The 17,659-nt window shown below is 38.9% G+C and overlaps 1 protein-coding gene across 1 annotated transcript in view; it reads left to right on the top strand.

The window, feature by feature from the left end:
* Positions 1–17,659, top strand: part of ST18 (ST18 C2H2C-type zinc finger transcription factor) — a 111,328-nt gene that overhangs the window by 72,043 nt on the left and 21,626 nt on the right. Inside the window, exons 12-14 of the mRNA XM_035011141.1 lie at positions 475–720; positions 7,970–8,085; positions 17,444–17,506. Of these exons, the coding sequence (XP_034867032.1) occupies positions 475–720; positions 7,970–8,085; positions 17,444–17,506 (425 nt within the window). The remainder of the gene's footprint in view (positions 1–474; positions 721–7,969; positions 8,086–17,443; positions 17,507–17,659) is intronic.

The following is a 17,659-nucleotide window of genomic DNA, read 5'->3' as shown; positions in this document are numbered from 1 at the left end:
TTCCAGTAAAAATTCTCTTGCAGCTGGTTATTTTTGCATATATTCACGTTAGATTAATACTGCATTGGGGGGTGAGCTGGGAAGTAGTGCTGGGCCTTTTTATAAACTCAAGTGTTAATGCTGTAAGTGATGAATTGAAAGTGATAATTCTGCAAACCAGAAAAGGAGATTTAAAGCTAAACTTCAAAAAAAATATATAAAACAGGGTTAGCCAATACATTTAGCATTTGGAACATCTTATTTATATTAGACTCTACTTTGTTTAAACCCAGAAACACGAAGCTCACTAATGGTGCTGCTCTTAAAAGTCTGCCTAAGAATTGAACATTAACCAAAGCAAATCAGAAAGCTAGATTTTAAATCAGATATACTTACATAAAAGCTTGCATTTAAAATTATCCCTTAAAAGCCCCACATGGCTAGGCTGTAACTGCAAACTGCTTAAATGTTTTTCTGTTTCCTATTGTATACCAGGGAGCCGAGATAGAAGTGGATGAAAATGGCACATTGGACTTAAGCCTGAAAAAAAATCGAATCCTGGACAAAGCTGCACCCCTAACTTCCTCTAACACTTCTATTTCAACTCCTTCCTCTTCCCCATTCAAAACAAGCAGCATTTTGGTCAATGCAGCATTCTATCAGGCTCTCTGTGATCAAGAGGGCTGGGATACTCCTATCAACTATAGCAAAACTCATGGGAAGACAGAGGAGGAGAAAGAGGTATTGTTTCAATATGTCGATCACTAAGTTTAAGACAGAGCATGATTGGAGAGTATTCTTAGCTTTTTCCCCCTACGTTACTTTTCATACTCCTGTTTAGATAATGCCTAATCCTGTACCTTGTTTTAGATTTTGGTAAAGTGATGATCTTAAATTTCATCAGAAACTGATAAATGAATCCAACTTTTTCTGTCACTTGACTAAAATGATGTCACTGAGTGAATTGGATCCCCATCAGGGCTGCAATTGTGTGCACGGCGTGAGAGATTATATTAGACATCCCTTCAGATACAGCAGCCCGTAAGGTGCAGTGTATTACTCAACACTGAAATGCCAGCTTACTAACTCTTTCTGAACCAGAGGGTAGAAAATGAAATCAAATCAGGGATGAGTAAGAATCATGTCAAAATCCTTTCCTTGGTTTCATGAAGGAACTATGCTAGCCTGTCTACATATAGAGCCATTGGCTGAGGTTTGGATCATGGGTGTCTAAATTGTATCAATCTCAAAGTGAAGGAAATGCATTTGTGTGTTTGGTTATCTTTGGAGTAGCCAGGTGTCGTGACTGCACAGGTTCATCATCCCTAGTTTGAGCCACCTGGCCTAGTCTAATTAGCCATGATTTCGCGTCGTCCAAAAGAATTCATGGCCAGAAACTTCCACTATTTAGACTCTATATCATTGCAAATGTGACCCTAATTGTTACAGTAGTGATTCACTTTGCTTTGCTGTTTGTCGGGACAATTGTTGATACTTGCCGGTTGATTATGATTAAAGAAATAAAATAGCCACTGTCTTTGGAAGGGTGCACCACCTTTTTCATCTTTTTGAAGTACAAAAACTTTGGGGGGAAAAACTAATTTGATTTTAGCATATGCTTTAACATCTCAGAGCATAAGTTGACATAAACAGTAGTGATCACAAGATTGGGTTGTTTCTCCAATTCCCCTTCTTTCGTTCCTTCCTCCCTTCTTCCCTCCCTCCTTCCCCTCCTTTCTTCCTTCTTCCCTCCCTCCTTCCTTCTTTCTTTCCTTCCCCCACCCCTCCCTTCTCTCCCTCTCTCTCTCTCTTCCCTTTTCCTTTCCTTTCCTCCTTCCTTCCTTCACTCCCTCCCTCCTTCCTTGCTTCCTTCAGCACACTTTCCCTGGCATCTCCATGTCCAGAAGTAACATAGGTCCCAGGGAAGCAGCACCAAATGGGACAAACTTCCCCCACATGTATGCTCAGTCTGGTAAGGACACTGACAGGTAAATAAATACAGTGACAAATGGAATAGCACGAGCAGGTACACAATGAAGAAATAAAGGAATGCCAACCTTACGTACAGTGGTCAGGGATGGGTTCCTGGAGGATACCCCAGGATCCAAGGCAGACTCTGTGTCACCACCACCCACACCATCACAGAGAAGTGGGGGGGGGGGGAATTCACACAACAGCAGTTTCTGATTCGATTCTGCCATTCTAGTCTTAGTCATTTTATTCTGCTTGGCTTTACAAAATTTGCCTCGAGTATTTAGGGATGGTCTTAGTTAATCTATCATAACACTATTTTAGAAGAACCATTTCTAAAAATAATATATGTTTGACTCTGATCATTATAAAACTAATACCTGCAAAGTATTAGAAGCTGATTTACCTTAAGTGATGACCACAGATGGGCAAACATGTACCTCTTTCATCCACCACATTCCCCCCTGCCATTTTGGACTTGTGCAAAATAACAGAAGTTACACCTAACTGCTGTTTATTTTTATAATCTGGAAATCTGTCAGTATGCACATTAACTGATCATTCTGCACAACTGGTCTGAAATGGAGGTAAGGAAGCAGTGGAAGTTGTTGAGAAGCACAATCACGATGAGATCAAGATTAGTGATCCAATCCCACTCTGTAGAAGCCAGCTTTAGAGAAAGGGAATACCCTCTCATTCATAAAACTGCTTCATCCCCAGCTAGTCCAATAGTGGACCGGATCATGGCATATCCCACTCTACACCACCAAAACCCAATCCTAGTTAGAAGATCTGTTGATGGGGGGGTTCAGTTAAAGTCTCATGTCACATGAAGGACTATATTTACAAAGTAAGCATAACTGTGCTCCTATTCTTGGATGAATCCCACTAGGATAAAACCTACCTTGTTTGGGAGCATCTCAGTGTCATGTGCAGGGTGGGACCTAGACTTTCTGTCCCCACCCTTGTGACTGCTATAAGTGGACCATGATCAACAATCACCAGAAATCTTCCTTCCAATATCAGACATACTGATTCAGTCCTGAGTAGTAATGAAGCAAATTTGTATTAAGTGGGTTCTTGTTTTCATTTAGGTCTCTTGTATTGTTTTAACTGGGTTATAATTTTTGGCCTCGGCAACAATGTCAACAATGTACTCACATTCTGAGACATTCCTCTCATTTGGAGGTCTAGTAAGTACTTCAAGAACCTCCTTGGCTATACCTCTTATCACTCAGATAGCCAGAAAATGAGGTCTCATAACAAATATTTTCTTTATTTCCAATCTCATTTTTTTTTGCATAATTCCAAAAAACATCTGGATTCACCTTGGCAGCTTCATGGATTCAATTGGAGTATGTTCTTATCTAATGCTTATATATCTGTGACAGTGTTTTTGTTTTTTTTTTTAAGATTTTATTTATTTATTTGAGAGACACAGCGAGAGAGGGAACAGAAGCAGCGGGAGTCTGAGAGGGAGAAGCAGGCTTCCCGCTGAGCAGGGAGCCGGATGTGAGGCTCAATCCCAGGACCCTGGGATCATGACCTGAGCCGAAGGCAGACGCTTAACGACTGAGCCACCCAGGCGCCCCCTGTGACACTGTTTTATTTCCCAGCAATTTCATGGGGAAAATGGATTTGGTTAGATTAGATTTCTGCTCTTTTCAGAATGGCTTACTTATTGAGGTCTGACAGTACAGACTTTTACTGCTACAGTTTGCAACCTAAGCATTCTGGAATCTGGAATCGAGAAGCTTTGTGGAGATTCAGTGTCACTAAGAATGACAAAAGAGGACTTTGAAAATGCTAAGTGAGTTCGTAGAATCAAGGTGCTTGCCCTAGGTTTGAGTTGACAAATTGTTTTCTTAGAGAGAGTGCACCCTTGCGAGCTTGTGGGGAGGGGAAGAGGGAGAGGGAAAGAAAGAATCTTAAGCAGGCTCCACACCCAGCACAGAGCCCCACACTGGGCTTGATCTCAATACCCTGAGATCACAACCTGAGCCTAAATCAGGAGTCCCACGGTTAACCAACTGAGCCACTCAGGCACCCCGACAAAATATTTTTTAAGCTTATTGTCATAGTGATCTGAGCATGAGTGACTCATTGCTTGGGGAAACTATACCTGATGGGGACACACTCACACAAAAGTGCTTCTGCAGCACTGTAACTCCGTAAGACAGCTTTTCACCCCTCCTTCTTTGTGCCTTCATCTGTGCTGAAGTAATCTACAAATAGACAGTATTTATCACCCTCTTCTGAATCTTATAAATGAGAACTGTGATACTTGCTAGTTATTATTTTGAAAAAATAGACTGTATTCAATGTCCTCGTTGTGAAGGTAGCAGAGGGACACTGAGTTCAGTAAGAATAATCTTATTATTCTAACAGTCATGTCTCATTATCCTAACAGTCATGAAAAGCAGGATTATTGTCAAAAGTTTTTGGAGGAGAAAATTGAGGCTCAAGGAGCTTAAATTGTTGGTCCTTGGTCCTATAGAAATTAAGAAATGGGCCTGGGCTTCCCTGAAATGAAGAAAGAGGAGAAGGAAGAGAATGGAGAGAAGGAAAAGGTTAAATAGCACATCAAAAAGTGCCAACAGCTAGGGAATATTGAGGACAATTAGAAAGGGAAGGGAAAAAGAGAAGGAAGAAGAAATGGTGCTTGGTGAGGCGCGGGGAAGCCAACAGTGGTCTACAGTGCTTCCCAGGGCAGCAGGACCAAACCTCCCCTGAGCGTGATCTACAGGACACGACCACACAAACCAGTCACAGGAAGTGGTCCGTGCCTGTCTTTTCCAATGAGCCCCACCTGGATGCTGCACTCGGCTCAGGCAATATACTGTGAATGTTTGAAGACCGGGTGATGGTCGGCTCTTAATCTGACACCCTGTCCTTCCCACGGGCACCTCCACCCTTAGCCCACACGACACTCACACACGTACACACACACACACACACACACGCACAACCAGAAACAGAGCGATTATTTCTAATTCATTGTTATCTAGTTCATATGCACAACAGTTGCTTAATTTTGGTGGTAATTTTCAGAAAATATTGTCTGTCTCTCTTAGTGAAATAGCCTGTCCAGATGCCCCCTAAAAAAAATCCTGAATCTGGAAAAAAATCAAAAAATCTCAAAAGGAAAGTGCTGAGAAATAACTAGGGCTGTCAGTTCCATTCAACTGTCAGTTCTCCAAAGATTTTAGGGCTTAAAATGTTAAAAGTGCCAGATGCTATTATCTGTTATTCATGTTACCATTATGTTCTGGTCTTTACTGAAATCAATATAAACTTCCATCTGTACATTGAAGGAATTTCATTGCATCCATATACTTTCTAAACACAACACAGATATGCCAGATTCTCTCTTACATGTCCACAGGATAAAATTATTATTTTTAAAATTATATTTTAAATTTCAAAATAATTCTTCCAAATGACATTGGCTTATTTTTTACTGGGTGCTTCTTAAAAATTCATCTAATATAAAGTGATTGTGCAACAAAATTAAGAATTCTTTCAATGATGGTCACCTGTATTTTAGTACATATGCTCTCTGCAGGTTTCTTGGGATAGGATGCTGAGCAAAGAAAAGGGGAAAAGACAATCATTTCATAATGTAATTGCATGCATACGAGTCCATAGTTTTTAGAAGAACCCACGAAATATTTAAAAGCTCGTATCCAGTGAAATTATCCTTTTAAAACATTACCACATGTTACTATACCAAATTAAATACCATATATTCTGCAAGCATTATTTTTATATACATTTTAGTTACAATAATAATTTAAATTTTCATAATTGATGATTTTTTCAAAATCCTTTATTCCCTTGTTTCCCATAATGTATAGATTCAGCAGTCAAATGATAGCTGATAAAATTTATATGTTCATCTATAAATGTAAATGCCTTTAGGAATACTTTGTTCTTAATTTTATCATAAAGATAAAATTCACTGTATGCCATTTAAAAAAAATTAGCATCTAAACAGAAAAACAAAGGCTGTTCCACACTGAGGCAATATTGGATTTAGCATTTGTATCGACTTTCAAAAAGCCAAGACATTTATAAATTGTAGCAGAAAACACTACCTGGGTGAAATCCAGATAGCACCAAATGGAATAGAGGGTGGCATTATCAGGTTTAAGGTCTTTTTTTTTTTTTTTTTGCTCCCGTAATCAGTATTTTTATTTTAATTTATTTCAATTTTTTTATTAATATACTGTACTATTCGTTTCAGGAATACAGGTCTGTGATTCATCAGTCTTACACAATTCACAGCCCTCACCATAGTAAATAGGTCTTCTATTTAGGAATTGCCTCATGTTGGGCATTTATAGTATAAAACTTGAAAAGGAGAAGCACCATCCATCTATTTTGCTATAGATTGCATGGAAGTAGCTTTAAAGTGGTACTTCTCTTTGTATCTTAAAGGGCACCTATAATCAAGCACCCATTTCTCCTTATTTTTAAGGGATGTACTATTATCTCCTACTATTTTCAAACATATAACAATTTTAAAATATGACAACTTAGAACTATAAATAATATGAAGGAAGAAATTGTACCAAACGAGGTTTTATTTATTTGGCCTGAAGATAGAGTTACTTCAGATAGTTTACCAATGTATTTATCGCTGTATGGTTTTGTGGAAAATGACTGAATTGCTATCCAAGTAATTAATGAAAAAAATTACACTTACCTTTATGACTGAGATCAAGGTGTAGAATTTTTCCTTGGTGCAGAAAACCCAGGTATTTGTTTTTCCATTGATTTTGAGTATAGACCTAGGATTATTAAAATTAAATTTTGCCATCACATGTTTATATCCATTTAATTTAAATGAGATTTACCTTGAATAATTCAAATAAGTTTTCTCATTTTATTTTATTTTTTTTTTAAGATTTTATTTATTTGACAGAGAGAGACACAGCAAGAGAGAGAAACAAGCAGGGGGAATGGGAGAGGGAGAAGCAGGCTTCCCGCAGAGCAGGGAGCCTGATACGGGGCTCAATCCCAGGACCCTGGGATCATGACCTGAGCTGAAGGCAGACGCTTAACAACTGAGCCACTCAAGTGCCCCAAAGTTTTCTCATTTTAAAGAGATCAGTACTTTTGAGAATTAGAATACAGTTTTCTATATTAATTAATCTGATTTTAATATTAAATCCAGGAAGTATTATATTTACTGGATATAAGCTTAAGATGTAAGTAAGCTAATTATGTAATTAAGGAAAACCATCATTAGTCTTCTGTAAGATAATATATCAGATGGTAAATAAATTATTTGAAAGGGTTACTAAATCTTCCTTATGAAATCAAGATCAGTATTAAGCTTAACAGAAGGCCACAAAAATTAGTGATAATCCAGCAAGAAATTCCATCCAATGACTAAAGCATTATGAGATACCAACTTAGCAAAAGAGGTAACTTAAGAAAAATAGGAAGTGATGTGACAATAAAAGCAATTATCCAGAAAAAATAAAATTCAATGGCTAAATATTGTGGACCACTTATTACATATTTAAACAAACAATTTAAATCGTACTTATTTGTATATTAGAAAGGACATTTTGTTAACCTAAATTTACTTATTCTTTTTTGTTTAAAAATTTGTGGTTCATTTTTGCAATATTTCTTTTGTTTTATCAATGACTGCTGTGTATATAAAGAACTATTCCTATGTTCTCTAGGAAACATTCATTATACAATAAAATCTGAAATGTATTTGTTATATAGCTCAAGAAATGCCTCTGTAGTTATATTTGCCAAAATGTGAACTTTTAAAGTTGTCCCCATGAATTGCAATTTTTCTTCACCAAGGATAGAGGTCCATAATAATCAGGATATATCCTTATACTTATTACCTTATTAATTTTATGTACAAATCCTATGAAGAATTGCAGCTAAGTCATTAAGCTAAAACTCAAATTCCTCCCTGATGACTTCAAATACAGTTGTCTTTACAGGGTGGCCTAATGCCTTCTGTGCTTCTGTATTTTTTTTCTTCCAGAAAGATCCAGTGAACTCTCTAGAAAATTTAGAGGAAAAAAAGTTTCCTGGAGAGGCCTCCATCCCAAGCCCTAAACCCAAGCTCCATGCAAGAGATCTCAAAAAAGAACTAATCACGTAAGCGATCTTCACTGGCATATTCTGTGAGATTCTAGAATTAGGAGACTCAAGTTCAAAATTTTGAGTAATAATATCCTGGTTTATAAGTTGACTTTAGGAATGTTTTAGGACAACTTCAGCCAGTCGATAGTTAAATGTTCCATACATAACTAAATTTATGCTTAGAACTAAGAGGATTATGGGGAAAAAAGTATACATGACATGATTTCATGCTAAGAGATGATTGAAAAAACAAAAACAATATAAAGCAACTAGAAATGTTTATGTGTTTTGTTTTGTTTTGTTTTGTTTTGTTTGGCTGATCAGAACCTTGCATTGTGCTCTGCTCCACTGAGTCAGGCTGAACTCAGCGTCTCCAGAGTACCATTTACTAGTTTCGTAGCCTTAGACATAGTTTTTAAACTCATTTGAACCTCCAGTTTCTTAAATGTAAAGCAGGGCTATCAATAGTCATCTCATGAAATTGTGAAAATCTAAGGAAACAATCTATAAGAATATACAAAATGCCTAGTGGATAGTATGTTTTCATTGTGCGGTAATTATCACTGCTTGTGTCATGGACCATTAAGACATAGTATTCTAAGCAGGATTATTGCATTTTGCCCACTAAAGGCATAAACATTTTTTAATGGGGAAGTACATTAATTCATGTCTCTATTGAAATTTTTTGAGAAATTAATCACATTTAGTTAGGATTTAAATAATTATTGCATTGAAATTTAAAAAATATGACATGTGTTTAAGGTACAGATGGCAGCCATTTTCTTTTTGACTCTGCAATAAATATAAAGTCCCTAAAGTCTGTCAGCAAGTTAATGTTTCTTTCCATAACGTAATTATAGTATCGTTAGCATATGGATGATACAAAAAACCTACTACCCATAGGTCTAACCTCTTTAACAGACTCATAGATTCTCCTCGAAAGCAGAGGCCAGCTTTTTCTTTTTGAGGGGAATTTTTGCATTTAATTTTGGGATTCCGTTAAAAATCACTTAACATTTTTCATGATGATGAGTTCAGTGATACTATAAAGTCAGTTGTGATGATGGAGTGAAAGATCCAGAATCCATTCTTAAATTTAGAGTCACATCTTTTTAGGACTAGTTGGGTCTAGATATTATTCTCTCTCTGGCAGTGGAATAATTGTTAATTTATTCAGTAACTATTTTTTGCCTGCCTACTATGTTATGTTCCAGGCATATGTCAGATGCTGGGAATATAGGGGGAACAAATTTGAAGTGACCTCTGCCCTCTGGAAAGTGCCTTGAAGGAAATTAACAGGGTGTCAGGATAGACAATGTTGCTTCTGAGTCAGGTGAATGAGTCGAAAAAATGTTTATATTTTGATCAGAAGTTCTTAATCTGACACCTACTGACCCCAGAAGATCCAAGTCAGTACTTCAGGGAGTCTATGAACCTTATAACACTTAATGCAAATGATTATTTGGGTAAGGGATTTTATGGCTTTCATCACCTTCTCAAAGGGTTCTGTGACTCAGGAGAGTTTAAAGACCAGGGCACTCGACAGCAATAAGTACTAGTTAAGACTACAGTAGAGGGGCACCTGGGTGGCTCAGTCGTTAAGTGTCTGCCTTCGGCTCAGGTCATGGTCCCAGGGTTCTGGGATCGATCCCCACGTCGGGCTCCCTGCTCCACGGGAGGCCTGCTTCTCCCTCTCCCACTCCCCCAGCTTGTGTTCCCTCTCTCGCTGTGTCTCTCTCGATCAAATAAATAAATAAAATCTTTAAAAAAAAAAAAAAAAAGACTACAGTAGAGGCCGGAGCAGGAACAAAGTTTCGGGGAGCAGGGGCCCTGAGCTGAGCCCTGAGGACTAGCCAGATGTGGAGAGACAGAGAGTGCAGGTGTGGACTCAAGCAGGACGGGGCCCTAAGAAGAGTGCCTGGTTGCAGGTTTGCATGAGCCAACCACAGGGGTTTAAACAGGAAAGTGAATTAACGGTGTAGTGCTTTAGGAAGAACAGCGTGCAAAATTATTCTGAAGCTGGAAGATCATCTAAAACATGGACGTGAAAAAAAATAAAATAGAACACTGATGTAAAGATTCAGACATGAGATCATGAGGCTAGAGAAACTACAGAAAGAAAGGGATAGGGCGCCTGGGTGGCTCAGTTGGTTAAGCGACTGCCTTTGGCTCAGGTCATGATCCTGGAGTCCCGGGATCGAGTCCCGCATCGGGCTCCCTGCTCAGCAGGGAGCCTGCTTCTCCCTCGGACCCTCCCCCCTCTCATGTGCTCTCTGTCTCTCTCATTCTCTCTGTCTCAAATAAATAAATAAAATCTTTAAAAAAAAAAAAAGAAAGAAAGAAAGAAAGGGATAGAGTGCTCTTGAGGCCTTGAGGGTGCACATGCTGCTGGCCCCTGACAGGGCAAAAGGGAAGCCCACAGAGAACACAGAAATAAGGCCCTTTAGAGACACAGGAGGACGACTAAAGAAAATGTCCTGGCAACCGCTCCTAAGTTCCTTCCCCACTTCACCTCCAGTTATCTGGCAGGGGAGTAGAGATACCAGGATAGATGGTAAGTGAGGAGGAGAAGTGGGAGGTGTTTCAGGCAAACACAAGGCAGGATCCATTGTTTTTCTACACTTACATCCTTAGCAGACAGTATAGTCCTGCTTTGGTGTTTCACACGCGGAAGTGAGTGGCATGCAAGAAAATATTTTCTGTATGTAAATGGTGAAATGTTAAAGTATATTCATACACAAATATATTCAAAGCTGCCAATTAATGAGAGTTTCTAGCAAAAAATAACTCTTCCACTTAGCCACCAGCATCTGTATGATCTCTTCTGAATCTCTTCTGAATCTGAATCATTCTCTTCTGAATCAGGACAAAAGTATGTTTGTTTTTCTAATAAAAAATAATTAAAACCCCTCTCTTGACTTGGCTTTAACCTTGACCCCCTGTTTCTTCTTCCTTTCATACTTAACCTCCTCAAGAAAGTGTGACTCTTTCTCTCCTGAATTTCTCCCAGATAGGCCTTCGTTCTCATCGTTCCACCACAACCATCCTTAAGCCCTCCAGGGAACCCATCTCTGTGTGGTATCTTGGTCTTCTTGACCCTACTTGATGGGGCTGCCAGATTTGACAGAGCTGATCACTTCCTCCTCTGTCTTCTGCACCTGGCTTCTAGGGTACCACAACTTGGGACAGTTTCCCACCTCACCTGTTACTCCTGCTTAGACTCTGGTGCAGCCTTTCCAAAGATGGAATGTCCCAGAGGTCAGTTCTGGAACCTACTCTCACCTCTGTCTACACTCAGTCCCTCGGGTTCTCGGTGTTAGAACCATCTCTACTCTGAGGACTCCCAGGCCTGCATCACCTCCGGACCCATTTCCAATGGCACATGGGGAATGAGCTCTCCCCTCCCTGCAGGACCCTAGGGTAGGGTCTACCCCTCCCTCTCCACCAGCCGCCTCTTCTCCTGCTTTTCCCTAAGGCTTCAGGGCCTCACTGTTGCTATTCCCTATGCCATAGACATCTGCTGGGGCCATAGCTCCTCATCCTCCCTCAGCTCTTCTCTCAAATGTCACTTACATGAGGAGTCTTCCTGGCTACTATCATCCCCCAATCCCAGCCCTGATGCTCCTATCCCCTGTTTCTGGAACTCCTGTTGTCCCTCAGTATTTATCACTTTCTAATGCACTCATACATTTTGCTTGCCCATATTCTCTGTTGTCTGCCTTCCCAACAAGAGTGGAGGCCCCAGGAGGGCAAGGGTGTTCTTCTTTCATTGATTTTGTTGTCTCCTACATGCACACCATTGGTACATAATATTTACTGCAGTGCCTCTTACTTCCCCAACTACACAAACGGTGAATTGGGGGCAGGGAACACATCGCAAATGCTGTTACAGGCCTTGCACATAGAAAGTGTTCAATGAAATTATTCCTAGTGCAACACTGATATATTGTGTTGATATGTGACTGATTTTTAAATAATCTTAGACTGCATTCTTTATGGATTTAATAGGCAAACATTACTGGCTCAAATATGATTTTCTCTTATGACTTTAATGTTCACCTAGAACTTGGTAGCTGGAGCAACGTGATGGATGAGTACCAAACACACTAGAGTTTCAATGTCACTGAACACTGTTTCTTCCCAGAGGTGACTTGGGGTCAGCCATATACTTACTCCCTTGTGGAGTTACTTCAAGTTTTTAAAATCTTTGTATGGATTTTGTTTCTTCATATTACTCTGAATATCTTCAAAAATGGCAAATTTTCATCCTTTGGAGGTAGATTTTTGGAAATTGTGAGAGTCATTCCAAACTAAATGTAGTATAAAAGATTGATAATTAACCTGCGTTACCATTTTGAACAGAAAAATGAAGTGAGATTATTTTGTAATGGGCACTTCTCACTGGGACAAAGCTAATACAAAAGAGGAAGGGTTCTAACTCTGAAAAACAAACTGAGGGTTCTAGAGGGGAGGGGGGTGGGAGGATGGGTTAGCCTGGTGGTGGGTATTGAGGAGGGCACATTCTGCATGGAGCACTGGGTGTTGTGCACAAACAATGAATCATGGAACACTTCATCTAAAGCTAATGATGTAATGTATGGGGATTAACATAAGAATAAAATAAAAAAAAAAGAAATCATATGAAAAAAAGTAAAAAAAAAAAAGAGGAAGGGTTCTAAAAACATTGGAACAATATTTGAAATAGAATTTAATCATGAATTCTTAGGAAATTAACTCTATAGAAACCTCATGGTTCTCTCCTCATTTTCATCCCCAGAGAGATGAACATTTCAGTGGATACTTCTGATCTTTATGTACCTGTGTTATACACTGTTTTTGTAAAAGTCTTACCATAGTTGCATCCTTTTTCAAAAATTATGCTTTGCTTTATGTTTCTTTTTTTAAATTTTATTTTATTATGTTATGTTAATCACCATACATTACATCATTAGTGTTTGATGTAGTGTTCTATGATTCATTGTTTGTGCATAACACCCAGTGCTCCATTCAGTACGTGCCTTCTTTAATACCCATCACCAGGGTAACCATCCCCCCCACCTCCTCCCCTCTAGAACCCTCAGTTTGTTTCTTAGAGTCCATAGTCTCTCATGGTTCATCTCCCCCTCCGATTTCCCCCCCTTCATTTTTCCCTTCCTACTATCTTCTTCTTTTTTTTTTTTTAACATATAATATATTATTTGTTTCAGAGGTATAGGTCTGTGATTCAACAGTCTTACACAATTCACAGCACTCACCATAGCACATACCCTCCCCAGTGTCTATCACCCAGCCACCCCATCCCTCCCACCCCCCACCACTCCAGCAACCCTCAGTTTGTTACCTGCAATTAAGAATTCCTCATATCAGTGAAATCATATGATACATGTCTTTCTCTGATTGACTTATTTCGCTTAGCATAATACCCTCCAGTTCCATCCACGTCATTGCAAATGCAAGATTTTGGGTTTTTTTGATGGCTGCATAATATTCCATTGTATATATATACCACATCTTCTTTATCCATTCATCTGTTGATGGACATCTTGACTCTTTCCATAGTTTGGCTATTGTGGACATTGCTGCTATAAACATTGGGGTGCACTTACCCCTTCGGCTCACTACATTTGTATCTTTGGGGTAAATACCCAGTAGTGCAATTGCTGGGTCATAGGGTAGCTCTATTTTCAACTTTTTGAGGAACCTCCATACTGTTTTCCACACTGGCTGCACCAGCCTGCATTCCCACCAACAGTGTAGGAGGGTTCCCCTTTCTCCACATCCTCGCCAACATCTGTCGTTTCCTGACTTGTTAATTTTAGCCATTCTGACTGGTGTGAGGTGGTATGTCATTGAGGTTTTGATTTGGATTTCCCTGATGTCGAGCGATGTTGAACACTTTTTCATGTGTCTGTTGGCCATTTGGATGTCTTCATTGGAAAAATGTCTGTTCATGTCTTCTGCCCATGTCTTGATTGGATTATTTGTTCTTTGAGTGTTGATTTAGATAAGTTCTTTATAGATTTTGGATACGAGCCCTTTATCTGATATGTCACTTGCAAATATCTTCTCCCATTCTGTCAGTTGTCTTTTGGTTTTGTTGACTGTTTCTTTTGCTGTGCAAAAGCTTTTTATCTTGGTGAAGTCCCAATAGTTCATTTTTGCCCTTGCTTCCCTTGCCTTTGGCGATGTTTCTAGGAAGAAGTTGCTGCGGCTGAGGTCGAAGAGGCCTGTGTTCTCCTCTAGGATTTTGATGGACTCCTGTCTCACCTTTAGGTCTTTCAACCATTTGGAGTCTATTTTTGTGTGTGGTGTAAGGAAATGGTCCAGTTTCATTCTTCTGCATGTGGCTGTCCAATTTTCCCAACACCATTTGTTGAAGAGACTGTCTTTTTTCCATTGGACATTCTTTCCTGCTTTGTCCAAAATTAGTTGACCATAGAGTTGAGGGTCCATTTCTGGGCTCTCTATTCTGTTCCATTGATCTATGTGTCTGTTTTTGTGCCAGTACCATACAGTCTTGATGGTTACAGCTTTGTAATAGAGCTTGAAGTCCGGAATTGTGACGCCATCAGCTTTGCTTTTCTTTTTCAATATTCCTCTGGCTATTCAGGGTCTTTTCTGGTTCCATACAAATTTTAGGATTATTTGTTCCATTTCTTTGTAAAAAGTGGATGGTATTTTGATAGGGATTGCATTAAATGTGTAGATTGCTCTAGGTGGCATTGACATCTTCACAATATTTGTTTTTCCAATCCCATGAGCATGGAATATTTTTCCATTTCTTTGTGTCTTCCTCAATTTCTTTCACGAGTATTTTATAGTTTTCTGAGAACAAATTCTTTGCGTCTTTGGTTAGATTTATTCCTAGTTATCTTATGGTTTTGGGTGCAATTGTAAATGGGATCGACTCCTCAATTTCTCTTTCTTCTGTCTTGTTGTTGGTGTATAGAAATGCCACTGATTTCATATCCTGCCACTTTACTGAATTCCTGTATGAGTTCTAGCAGTTTTAGGGTGGAGTCTTTTGGTACTTTTTGTTTCTAACAGATAAATGTACCTTCATTGATTACCAGAAACTGTTTGCAAAATAGAGTTTTTTAATGTCATTGATTAGAATAAATTTCCTTAGAGTTTGAGGGCACTTACTGAAGGAACAGGCTCATTTCCTTTCTCTAAGTGTTAATACTTTCTTTTCTAAGATTTTTAAATTTTATTTATTTGAGAGAGAGAGCATGAGCAGGGGGGAAGGGGAGCGGCAGGAAAGGGGGAAGCAGACTCCCCATGAGCAGGGAGCCTGACACAGGGCTATATCCCAGGACCCTGAGATCCCAGGATCCTGAGCTCACCACCTGAGCTGAAGGCAGATGCTTAACCTACAAAGCCACCCACGCGCCCCTCTAAGTGTTAATACTTCCATTTGCAAACCTACCCAGATTGTTTCACCCAACTGGTATGGGCACATGTTATTGGATAAGATTTTTCATTGATGGTTTGTAATTTAAGCCAGCTATCAGAATCTGAAACAAAAGCTTTTCACAACACCATCTCCAATCCTTTCTTTATTCCTTAACCTCTTTATACCACCAAACTTAGAAAAAGTAATTAGCAGCTAATTAAATGCATACTTTACTATTTTACTCCCTAATTTATAGCTGACTGGTTTGAAACTCTTTGGCACTTCTTTGCTTCTCCTGGCAGTATTGATAGAAATAATTAAAAAATAGAAATAAAATTTAAAAATAAAATAAAATAAATGCAGTGCTGTTTTTGCACACCAGGTGGCCATGTATTTCTAAAGTGGGGATTCCAGGTAATTACAACACATCTCTCACACTCTGAATATTCCAGTTGTACAGTGTTCAGAAAAGATTGTTTCTCCATTTAGTGGGTGAATGGCACTTACAAGATAACTGAGCTCAAATGTTAATCATTGTTCTTTTTATTCCCCTTTTCTTGTTTACATGTTTATATAGCTTCCACATTTTCCTTTCTGATATCCCATCTAGGGAAAGTGGTAGGGGAAGAGCTAGGCAATTCAGCTTGAATTGAGCCCTGAAAATCAAACCTCTCTCTGAGAGATGGAAATGTTCTAACTCTTATAGTTTCTTTAGATTACCTGAAGATGATTAGAAAATAGCTCACAGGAAAACAAAACAAAACAGAAAACTAAGACGGTGACATTTAAGAAAATCTTGAATGTTGGCAGTCTATCTCTAAATGTCCCTTCAGAGGGGTAAACTCTGTACTCTACACATATGGATAAGCCTTCACTTTAGGCAGCGTGTCAGAGAAAACCAGAAGCCTAAATGACGTAACTGATTTTTCCTCTGATTAACACCACCACAAATAGCACTGAGTAGGCTGGGGTCAATGTGCTTACTCCAGATGAGTGACTTTCTAGCAGCATCAGAGGAAAATAAACGACTGAGAAACCAAGGAACCTATTAACTATGGAAGAAAATCCTCTTACATTATTTTTAAAAGACACATAAGATGCACAGAATATGACCAGCTTTTGAAATACAATGGAATGCATCAATACAGACTCTGGTCTTTGGAAGGTGGCCTGGAGAGCCTACTGCTTTGGTGGTTAATTAGCAATTGTCTATGATGGTTTCAAGCTTTGGATAAAATTGATCCCAAGCTTTAATAACTAAATTTCTTATAGGTTTCTGTATTGTCAGCAACTTTCCCACCTAAAATGTGAGTTTACCTTTCCGGGATATATAGTATTTTCAAAAATTTTCTTTTTCAGGCAGTTTCTAAAATGTATATGAAGTTACTATGATGACCTTTTCTTAAGAACTCACAAAAATCCTTGGGGCGCCTGAGTGGCTCAGTTGGTTAAGCAGCCGACTCTTGGTCTCAGCTCAGGTCTTGATCTCAGGGTCGTGAGTTCAAGCCCCACGTTGGGCTCCATGCTGGGCATTGGGCTCCACACCGGGCATAGAGTCTACTTAAAGAAAACCCTCAAACTCACAAAAATTCTTTTCTGAAATCTGTTATATGATTCCTAGGAGCCACTCTCATTATAAAGCGTGGGTTTATAACATTTATATTTTCAAAGAGATAAAACATCATTGGTTGTTGACTCACAACATTGCTAGGGCCTATATTTCAGCATGACTTTCCTACATGATTTGAGTCAGAGAATTAATGTGATGGTGAAAACTAATACCTTCAGATCATGCCAGGATTATTCTAGCTAGTCCTCTGGTTCCTAGATAACACAATTCCTTTGTTCACTAGCTCCTGTGTGTCCCGTACTGTGCTAACTGATCTTGAAAAGAGAAGCTACCTCATAACCTATAGACAGAGCAAATGAATCTATGAAAACCACTTGACTTTGACACTGTATTTTTTATTGACTCAGCTGCCCAACGCCAGGATGTGATGGAAGTGGCCACGTCACAGGAAACTATGCTTCCCATCGCAGGTATCTTACAACCTACAACATCTTATTCTAACGTAAATACTTATTCTCACCCATTCTAGGAAGATATTATCTGGATCCAGAATTGAAGACTGAGTTAGTTCGGGTTTTGTTTTGTTTTGTTTTGTTTTGTTTTGTTTTGTTTTGTTTTGTTTT

Source organism: Mirounga leonina, unplaced genomic scaffold (genome assembly GCF_011800145.1).
Source record: "Mirounga leonina isolate KUSES-001 unplaced genomic scaffold, KU_Mleo_1.0 Mir_165, whole genome shotgun sequence".
In the NCBI taxonomy this organism is placed as follows: domain Eukaryota; kingdom Metazoa; phylum Chordata; class Mammalia; order Carnivora; family Phocidae; genus Mirounga; species Mirounga leonina.
This window is presented reverse-complemented; position numbering and strand designations above follow the sequence as displayed.